This window comes from Magallana gigas, chromosome 9, assembly GCF_963853765.1.
Source record: "Magallana gigas chromosome 9, xbMagGiga1.1, whole genome shotgun sequence".
NCBI classification, from domain to species: domain Eukaryota; kingdom Metazoa; phylum Mollusca; class Bivalvia; order Ostreida; family Ostreidae; genus Magallana; species Magallana gigas.
The window spans coordinates 13552395-13563692 of NC_088861.1; the positions used below are offsets into that span (position 1 = coordinate 13552395).

At 31.4% G+C, this 11298-nt stretch overlaps 1 protein-coding gene and 1 long non-coding RNA gene across 2 annotated transcripts; both read left to right on the forward strand.

The window, feature by feature from the left end:
- The first annotated feature begins 1247 nt into the window (after window positions 1-1247).
- LOC136271162 (uncharacterized) lies at window positions 1248-5451 on the forward strand. Its single transcript, XR_010709013.1, has 4 exons — window positions 1248-1382; window positions 4336-4400; window positions 4482-4622; window positions 5066-5451. It is a non-coding gene; the product is annotated as an uncharacterized lncRNA (long non-coding RNA).
- A 3339-nt stretch (window positions 5452-8790) lies between these two features.
- On the forward strand, window positions 8791-10374 carry LOC105341182 (uncharacterized). Its single transcript, XM_066071527.1, has 5 exons — window positions 8791-8916; window positions 9040-9104; window positions 9225-9350; window positions 9482-9553; window positions 10124-10374. The coding sequence occupies exons 1-5, from the start codon at window positions 8834-8836 to the stop codon at window positions 10372-10374; spliced, it is 597 nt and encodes a 198-aa protein (XP_065927599.1). The 5' UTR covers window positions 8791-8833.
- Window positions 10375-11298: the final 924 nt, after the last annotated feature.

Sequence of the window (11298 nt, forward strand, 5' to 3'; positions counted from 1 at the left end):
ATTTGGACCAAAAGAGATTGATCGATTAAGTAAACATTACAAAAAATATATTTTAAAGAGGCTTAATTTTTATACTTACATTTTCCAGTGTCTTTGCCTTTGATAACACTATGAGTTGATTTTGTACTACATGTATATAACCCAAAACTTCAATTGACGCTAAATTTAGGCGCCAGCCAAGTTTGCTTATTTATTTTTAAATATGTAATCGTACGATGGCTTAAAATTATATAAATACAATTTATACGTAATGAGAAATCATTCTTTAAATATTATGAGGTGATAATTTCGGTTGGGGCGTGATCGAATCTAGCATAGACCCCTTCGGGCTTTATTGGATTTGATCATGCCCCGACCAAAAATATCTCCTCATGTTACTATCTCAAGGTTTGCTCTGTTGTGTTCATAGTGTACTACATTCGCTAGTTTTTACAGGATTTTGAATAATTTTAGTTGTTTGTAGACAGTGTATACTGTACTTTTTTCGTGAAGTTCAGAGATTAGTGAACAATCATGTAATGCTATAATAATTATGCTTATTTTGAAGAATAAAAGCAACCGACGCAATTGGTATGTTTAAGCGTAGGTTGTCAACTTTAGCTGAAATAAATGTGGACAGTTAATAAGTATTCCTTTGAAGATTTCAAAATTCAACAAAAAGTATTTTCCCTAAACAAAAACAAAAAAAACAAATTATAACAAATCACGGAACAAGTGAGGTATATAATTACACGGAAGTGAAAAAAGCTTTTTTTTCATGTTGTAGACCAATTATGTTTTGAGTAGGCCAATTGTTTGGAATTATTAATTTTTTAAAAAGGGTTATTTTGTTGATATTTCGTGGATACGCTTGTACATATGATAACAACGACGTGGTGTAGAACATACATAACAATGTTGCAATTTTTGTTTGGGATAATATGGGGCGCCCACGAAAACCCTTCAAATGTATGTATCTGTAAGTCATCCATTGGCAATAAATGATTAAAAATCCCCTTGATTCGGAATTTAAAAATCCAAAAACTAGTAAAATATTAACGTAAAACAATGTACTACTTTTGAGATATAATACAATAAATTATTTACATAATTCATTGATTCAATTTCCTTACAAGTCATTATTTCCTAAAGTTTTGGTTTTCTGAAAATTAAGTGAAAACAAGGAAAAATGTCTTGTATTTCTGAAATATATAGCCGTAGTTGTTTCCACTTTGAACGCGTCATATACATGTTAGTGCAATATATTTAAAATGTTAAAATAAGGAAAGAATAAAATATTCGTTCCATATAATTGATAGTCAATTGTTGCAAACAATGTTTCTGTTATGTTCAATAGTCTTTTCTTATTGTGGTGTTTCATCTTGTTCGGAGATATGTAAAGGGTAAGTTCGTTTTGATGTTAACTTTAATAACATTTCATACGTATATGTAAAGATATATAATAACAACAATCGACCTGAGAAAGTTTAAACGTACAGTACCGATCAGACCCAACCTAACACCAGAGTAAACCCCAATTAAACTCCAGGTTATCTTTCAGGCTTTACTTGGGGTTTACTTTTTTGAAAATTTAAGTCCAGTTGGGGTTAACTTCGAGTCCACTTTGGGTCTACTCGCAGCTTACTTTTGTGGTCCTCATTCAACATTGAAATGTGAAGTAGACCCGTCTTTTACATAGTTATCATACTGTCATTCGGGCAAGTTCAAGGTCACTGGCAGAAAAAATGCAAAATTCATGTCCGGTCCATATCTTTCTTATCGAGAAACATTGGAAGTTGTTTCTTCACACAAAGATTGCTTATGACCAAAGGGTGTGTGTCATGACCTTGAGCCAAGGTCATTTGATTAAGGTTAAGGGCACTGGCTGAAAGTACAAAATTTATGTCCACTCCATATCTTTCTTATGGACAAACATTGAAGTTCTTAATTCACATAAAGATTGCTTATAACCTGAGGGTGTGTCATGACCTTCACCCTAGATCAATTGAGGAAGTTCATGGTCATTGTTTCAAAAATGCCTAATTCCTATCTGTATCATGTCTTGTTTTAATAGAAATATTAGAAGCTAAAATTTAACACAAAGCTTCTCGTCTCAGGCCACATAAAATTAATTTTAGATTCTCATCCCTGTCTCTCTGAAAATGGCCTGGCCCGATGAAATTTTTTTCTGGAAAAAAATGTGTGGACATTTTTTTTCGTGAAAAACGGTCTCAGTATACCAATAATTCAAAAGGTTTAAATATTAAATGGCTGCTTAACATGTGGATTTCGTTTGATTCGAGTCATAGTTGTTATCGTATGGATGCAGATGTCCTCATGCATTAACAGTTAACTTAAAAAACATAGAATTAAAGGATAGAATTTGGTTTGCTTACTCATATAAGCATTAAAAGTTTTAAACAAGTATTCCTTTTAAAGGAATGATCGGCAATAATGATATATTGATAGCTAGAAGCAATCAACATGATCAGTTTGATATAAAATAATTAAAAAAGTACTTTATTTTTACAAAATATAGAATATTTTGAATCTGTACGCCATCATTATAAACCGTCAACAAATTTAATTTTAAAATGAATTTGGGGAAAGCCGTTCGTAAACTCCTTTTCTAGTTTTATATTTATAACGTAATTATCAAATGTTACATATGTAATGTATTTTCTTCTTCTTCAGAATACTGAGTAGGGCTCCTCAAAGAGCATTAACACTTATACAAAGAAGGAGTTGTTTTAAAATAATTTAATGCGACTGAAAAACATTGATTGCCATCATAACTTGCTATTGAGGTCGCATTATAACGTAACATTGTTTATAAATCAAGCCGCATTCCTAGCTACTAGTACGCAACATCAATAGATCGAGGTCAGTTCATGGAGCATCTTCTTATGATTGAGGTCAGTTCATCGAGGTCAACTGCATTACCGAATGAATCATTCGAATGAAATTCTTACGCGTGAGACAAAATGTGTATTCTTGAATTAACTGGTCGAACTGTATTTTATGTATGTTTGCATCTCTTAAGGTAAATGAATTGAAATACAACTTTGTGAAATGTTATATAAATACTAAACCAATCTTTAAGTTTTTATAAGAACTCCTTATGCAAGCGGAATGTGTGCGCACGTTGAATCATTTACCGGATGCCTCATATGGACACAACAGTGATCGGCCAAAGCCGATCGCAAAAATAGAGCAGTTGTTATTTATAGAAAATGGACAGTGAAATAGATTCATCTAATATTTTCTATAATAGCAAAAATACATGCGTTATGATTTTTTCTTAGCGGGGGGTATCAATTGTGAGCTTGCTCAGAGTGCCTCTTGTTTCTGTTAGGTTTAGTGTGACCGGTACTGTAAAATGAGATAAAATTTTAATAAGACGCATTTTATTTTCATCTCAACGGTTAAGGCTTGTAATTTATTTATTTGCAATATGGTGTACTTTATTCGTTATTTCTTAATTTTGCACCATTCGTGTAAGTACAAGTTTAATTGATTATGTACTTTATTTATCATGTAGTTTATATATTACTGACCACGTTGATGTAATGCGAATGAGAATTGTTCAAGAGAATAAAAACAACCAACACAATTGGTATTTTTAAGTATTCAAATACAGCACAAAATTAAAGCGAGATAATTTTAATTTCCGTATTTATCCGTTGATGAAGATTTCAAATATCAACAAAAGTGATGCCTTTAAACTAGGCAATTGAATGAGAAAACACGGAACAACATATGGTTATAAGTACACGGAAGAATATTTACTCTTCATTTATAATGTACGAAATTTGTGCGGGATGAATTTTTTATAAATTGTCAATTCTTAAATGGCCTGTTCGGATGACATTTTGTAAATTCGCCACATGTACGAAACACGGGGTCTTGAAAAATATACAATACAATGATGCAATTCTCAGTTGAAATGTTATTTCGTAGACAATATTGGACACCAAAGAAAACCTTCTACATATCTGTAAAAACATTCCACATAAAAGAAATGATAAAATTCACTAACATTTTTATTTTATTTTAAAAATTGTAACTTTTTAGTAAAAGCATAATCTTATGATCGTGTTTGAGGATTACTTTAATATCAAGACATTATCCAAATAAAAATATATTTAGCATTCTCCATGTATGTAAATTTTAAATATTATTTTAATCAGCAGGCTTCAACATATATTGGGGATATTATATCGTAAATACTATAAGGAAATCCAATCCAATACTCCATCAAATCTCTGTTTGATATTTCCAACCATATATAATACATTAAAACAAATTTTCATTTAATGAAATACTCTTTAATATAAACAAATATTCTACATTTAGACATGGCGAAACAACAAAATGTTGCCTGGGATATATTTGGAATGAGACTCTTGGAGAATGCTTAGGTACTTACAAGCTTTCTTTTTACTTTTGACATATTTAACATTTTCATTTTTTTTTAAATGAACGTTTAATTCATTTTTTAGCCTGCAAAGATGGTTATATTGGGGAAAACTGTAGTGCAACGTGTCCTGAACTCTACTATGGTCAAGAATGTCGATTTAAATGCAATTGTACCAAAGATCAATGCAATCATGTAGCTGGATGTTCAAAATCTGTATCAAAAGGTTTATTTAATTTTATTAAAGCTTAACTTTATTATTTTGGTACGAATGACATTAAATATAATATAGTAATAGTAAAATAAGATTGACGACATAATCGCTGAAATTGTATCGCAATCCGATTTTTTTTCTTTTTGCAATCAGTTTTACATGTATATAGCTTTCCATAAAAACACAAATAGTATGACGGGTAGTATGTGATTTAAATACATTGTTAAATTGAATATAATGTTCAGTGTTTTTTTGTATTTGTAGTATTACGCTATACATTTTTTTCCCTAAAAACTCGGTTTCTGGAGTAAAAATCTTTATCAAACAGCTGGAGGAAAAAAAAAAAACACCTTGCATTCCTCTTAAATTTTCACAACTTGTTGTTTTTAAGTTTCGGTATTTTTTATTGCTATGCTGTATAACTCATTTTGTTTTTGGGTTATTATTTTATGTAGGGACGATGAGCAATGTCACTTCACCATCGAAAACAAATCGAACGTTCAACATCAAATCATCAACATTTAAAGTGACAGGTAATATATCTACCACCATTTCCACAGAATTTAACCTTTGCAAAGGAAAAAAAACTAAAGAACTTGGTTATTCATCACTGATTTACAGCATGTACTATGCTGTTATTAGTCTTGTGAGTGTTACATCTGTTTTTGCCGTGTTATATATAACTTTGTTCTATTTAGCTAAACGTTGAAGTTAACTGTGCTGAAGTTTTTACATTGATCAATCAAAATCCAAGTTCTCAATTCAATCATGAACTCCTCCTGGGCAACAGATCCCATCTCTATCTTTTTAGAGGTCCGGATTTGCTCTGCTTTAAATTTCTATTTTGCTATATATATTTTTGAGACGGTTCACAGTTTGTTATTGTCATTTTTCATTGTAATAAATCATTTTTTTAAAAGCAAGATACTCTTTTGCAATTGTTATTCAATAATCAATATAATTAATATCAGAATTGTTGCATTCAAATTTACACTAAGCAAGAGGTCAAAAGGTCACTTCATTTCAATCAAATCAGGGATTCTAAAGGTTTCAATAATAAAATGACGGTTTGTGTTTTAAATGTCAATATTTAAAAATCAAAGTCAGACTCGCACATTTTGATAGCCAAATGACATCTGCGTTTCTATGATTTTAAAAAGTAAGTTTTATGAAACAACAAATATATTTAAACAACAAGTAAATGGACATACCGCTAACTTCAAATTAAATCAGCCTTAAATAGTAGGTTTTCTTCTTAATAAAGGTGTCTTAAAATACAAATGCATGCAAGTGCCAGTCTTTCGTAATATTCTGTGTACCTGAACGTGCAGATGTATCTACGACATCCATCGAAGCTACATACAGTACCGATTGGTGCCCTGTTTCGGCCGTGATAAAACGAAAATGGGTTCGGTGCATACTTTAAACTGAGAGTGAAGGAACAGTATTAGTAATGCACATGTAAGCTAGTAGAAAACTACAACATAGTGAGAAGTTATATGCAGTGAATTGTTAATCAGTAGTAAATGTATTGGAAAACATAATTATTACTGTAGATTCCTAATTAAACGCGAGGAATTAATTTCCGCGTAAAATCGAGAGTAGCAACTCTTACAGATTTTAAAATCTCGCTTTCATTTTTCAGACAGTTTTGAACTATAGGAAATTATAACAAAAATGCTGATCGCGATTTCATATTCTCACGGTTTGATACAAAACACCGGAATTGCTGAATTAGGTGTTTGCGTAATATAAAGAATTTGCAGTATATTCCATCGGCACTTGCATGGAGGAATATTAAGCCTCAAGAGAGACTATCAACCCTCATCATAGACAAATACAAGGGAACAACGAGAACGATACGACAGATTCAATTAAATTTCAGTGGACAAGCTAAGGTTTGTAGTTAGTCATTTTATAAACAGGTTAAGAAAATCATAGTTTTGTAAGAATGTTGGTATAACTGTAGTTTTATCAAGTGATTGCAGAACATTAAGGACATTTTGTAATTTTAAAAGTCATATTGTATAATAATTATATACTTCAAATTTTAGGTGTGTAACAATCACTTGCATACCAATACCAGGCTAGAGCCGTGGTCCTTTTATTCTTTTGTATGGTCATCCATAATGCTTTCAATTGTACAGTCAATTGGAACACTTCCTGTGTCGGCTACTGTGTGCCGAGATCCCTTTTCGTCCGTCGTCGTGCGTTTACCTTTGAACATTTTCAGCTACATCTATGATATTGCTATGTATATCTTTAAAAAATTGTGTAGACCATCTGTAGAGAAAATGATATATGAAATGTGACATTCATTAACCCCACCTCCCAAGAGCCACACATTTTGAGTAAAAACTGTAAAACGTTATGCAAGTTTAACAACAAATCTTCTCTACCATTTGAAATGCAGCAGAAAAACTAAGCACATGGTAATCCGAAATGTGAAATCCATGGCCCCTTGGCCATGCATTTAGGTCCTAGGCATAGGCGCCGGAACCGGATGGGGTGGCTAGCGGGCTAAGTTTATTTTTGCATAGTTAGACACAACTATAACAAAAACCTTTTTCGTTTTGATTGTCAAGATTTCTGATAGGTCTACCCCCCCCCACCTTCTTTCATTTTTAACGCTACTGCTAGAGCGGGGGAAAATTATAGCCATATAATGAAAATGTATTCATTCGTAGAGATTCGTCTCCTCTCAATCCATGACCTTTTGAAAACAAAACTTATTACATGATTATCAAATCCAGGAAACACCTGCCGACATTGTAAAATGCATGGTCCCTTATTATGGAACGCCATGGCTGCCTTATAGCATTAGACTATAGGTACATCATGTCAAATTACCATTACATTATGTCAAAGTCCATTACGTGGTGTGAATATATCTTTACATTTGTTCAAATCGTTATTACGTGATGTCATAAGCACGTTAGGTGAAGTAAACATGTTTTTACATTATGTCAACTTTTTACGTTGTGATGTAAAATCATCCATACGTTATGCCAACATTGTACAACCAAAGGTCAATACATCATGACATTATTTCGACACTGTATTACATGGGGCGAATGTATCCTTACATTATGTCAACATTTTATTACATGATATCAATATATCCTTACATTATATCAACACCGCAGTACGTATCGCGATTATTTAAAAGGTAACACTGGCATTATCAAACATCTCTTTGATACATATTTTCAGTTAGTTTTTTTTTATTTCGAACAACACAATTTGTTTTAAGCTGTTTTTATTGATTTAATTTGAATTTGCCACATTGAGTCGACAGCGATTACATGCATATCTGCTTGAATTAATGTCGAAGTCACACAAATATAATCATTACGTTTGAAATGTTTTACGTTTAGTTGGACTATGTAGAAAAAAATAACGTTGATCTACTAAACGACAGTAGAACAACCTACGACTTAACGAAATTTCGGAATTTTGCAGATAATACATTATTAGTTAATTCCTTGGGCACTTTCTTCACTTATCATATCTTGTTATATGTATGCTTAAGTTCCTGATTACTCTGATCGAGTTCGGCTTCAAACATTTCTGCTGTTACTTTACTTAACATGGTATGCTATTATTGCTCGGCAATTTTCCTATTTGCTTAACTTTCATTCTGGTATACAACAGAAAAAGACGATTTTACTCACAAAAAACCAAATGGTTAGAAAACTCTTACAAAATGAAATATGTTTTGTTTTCGTTATACAATGTAACTTGAAATTATGTGATATCCCATATAAATGTTCAAGGTTTCAAATTGATCTGGTTAAATAAAGCGCTGGTTTCTTTCTAATGCACTAAGGTGTTATGGAAGTTTCTTTAATTGATTGGAACGGAATGGGAAGTATGCAAAAAATGTGGCGAACTTGAAATGTACCCGTAATTGATAGAAGCGTTAACAAATATAACTTTTTTCAGATCGAGGGATTTTGATCGACTCTGGTGCCTGTAATTTGCATAATTTACCCCCCCCCCCCCCCCCAATATGATTGTCTTATTACATAGGCACTTGTCAGCTGATTCTGGTATGCAACTCAATATGTTCAGGAAATCGTACCATTGACATCAACTTTGACGATCTATGTAGAAAAGGAAGTGAACAGCGCGTATTAAAAACTTGAAAATAAATTATTGAAAGTTATTCACTTGATATGTTGCAGGAAATTAACTTATTTTATCTTGTCTTGAACGAATCTATGAAGTCGTCTGCATTGGTAGTGAAAGTAGTGCAGTTTATTTTCTTGTGTATTGATACCTTACATGCGAATGTCTGCAGAAGGTGAGATATATATTTTTGAAATTTCAAATTGTAATTTAAACAACTGTTACTGAATATATGCATGCATGTACATATATGAAAAGATATGCCAACACTTTTTTTTTCATTTTTTTTTTATATCAGTACGGGAGGAATTGTTGAGTGTTGTCCTGGATATTTCTGGAATAAAATAGAAAATAGATGCATTGGTCAGTTTTATGTAATATATTGAACATAGCTTTTAAAACCAAATTCCAAATGTTGTTTTTAAACAAATGCACAAAAAGTCATGAATCTTTCCTATTGTAAATATCAATCTTAATATTCAGGATGCCGTGCTGGTATATCTGGACCACGTTGTGATATGCCATGTCCGTACCCACAATACGGACACAACTGCTTATCAAAATGTTCCTGCACGGAGGATCATTGTGATCCCGCTGACGGTTGTCCCGGTAAGTCAGGTGTATGATAAGTATAATGAGTATGTCAATGACGTTTTGAAATTTTTAATAATTTTACCTAGAATTGTAAAACAGTATTAAACCAGCACGCTCTAATTGAAATACTGCTCTATTATTTTTAGATTGGACTAATAAGTCAACAACGTTTCCACAGAGCACAAACATTTTCATTTCATCTGTGAAGATGAAAAATGGTATGTATTATTTTTGTAGTTGTTGTTATTTTGAAATATTCATCACAGAAATATAATTTAAAGAGAGTAACGACACTATCAAATAATAAATTAAAACGAATATATTGCACATTGTTGAAATACTCAGTACCTCGCCATTGCAACAATACTTCTAAATTATCGTTTACACTGTACATAGATTTTGACGGTTATAACACGGTAATAAAAGTAACAGAAACATTTGTTTTGAATTTAACTTTATGAAGTTTGATTCATTTTAATATTGTAAGCTAAAAATTTATAAACATCCTTGTTTCTAGATAAAATATACCCACCTATAGCTAATGGGAGGCACTTGTGATCAACAGCAAAACATTCCATGATTTTTCTGTTATTACATGAATTGTGAATATATATCAAGTGTTTGGCTAACAGTGAAAATTGTATTCCTTTTTTATTCGTATAGAAACCTATCACTGGTTTTTTTAAAGAATTTTCATTCAAATCAAAATATGATCGCTTGTAAATATTGAGTTCCCTTGTGTAAATATTACAAGTATCATTTAAAAATGTACATTTATTTTCTTATAGATCTTGATTCAATTACAAAAGATGTATCGACTCAATTCATCCACCGTAATGACACTCACACTTGTCAAGGAATCAAAACACTGAAGCATGGGGGCGCTCCTCTTTTCCGGAACATGCTAACGGCGATTGTAACTTTCTTTTCTCTGGCTGTCTTCATGCTTATATTATACACAGGATTAGTTCGTTACAAATCAAAGAACACACTTCATGGCCCTTTATCAAAAAACATTATGTGTTATAATTCAGTATAATTGTAGCCATTGTTGATTAATCACTTGTGTTAAGATCAAAATTCACTTTATTTGATTTGTACATCCAATTTGAAGCTATGTGCCTCAAAGTAACATTAGTCTAAAACCAGTCACAAGACTTTGATATCATGGAAAAACATTCTAAGTGGATATATTTTTCGTTCAAGAAAACTTCGTTCATCAAATAAATTTGAAGGTGTGAATACTATTTTATTTCACGTTATGTGTTTACATGTAAGTTACATGTAATATTTGTGTATAGTATAATTCTTACAGGCATAACCGCTTATCATGAACCATAATTACAGGGTACAATTACGGTTTCTTACAACTCATTAAGCACATATGTCTTTTATTGCTAGATTTCTCACAATCCTCAAATATTATTAATTATATAAATCTTAAGTACATGTATAGAACAAATGGAAAAAAGGATCTATCATATACTAGTAGTAAATTTTGAAGTAAATAGATATAAATGATTTGAACATTTTGATGCACAATATAGCCTACAAAGGTACTTTGCGTAACAACTCACATTTTACTGCGTATTCACTTAACTTTAATTATTAATTTAAGTAGTAAATGATTTTTTTTTTTACATTTCTGTCTTCCTTTTGACTTTGTTAGCAGAAATCAAACTAAATACAAACAAAATATACCATGAAGGACACAATTGTGCTATTGAGGAAACTAAAAATTATAAATATTTCCTATTTTGTTTACACACGCTCTATGTGAAAATTTGTATCATGTGCTTCGCAGCTTTTCTAAATATCATAAACACAGTACAAACTCTACATTTATATGCACTAACAAACCATAAAGATTGCCAATTTATCATATAGAAAGATTTTTTTAAGAATACAATCAGTTTATATAAAAATAATTGCTCAATTTTTGGAATGTACTTAAAAATGTATG

Excerpts from the sequence above, each read along its gene's own strand:
- LOC105341182 (XM_066071527.1), top strand. The coding sequence starts at position 8,834 with ATGAAGTCGTCTGCATTGGTAGTGAAAGTAGTGCAGTTTATTTTCTTG. Across the intron at positions 9,351-9,481 it reads TCCCGCTGACGGTTGTCCCG|ATTGGACTAATAAGTCAACA; the intron begins GTAAGTCAGGTG and ends TATTATTTTTAG. Across the intron at positions 9,554-10,123 it reads ATCTGTGAAGATGAAAAATG|ATCTTGATTCAATTACAAAA; the intron begins GTATGTATTATT and ends ATTTTCTTATAG.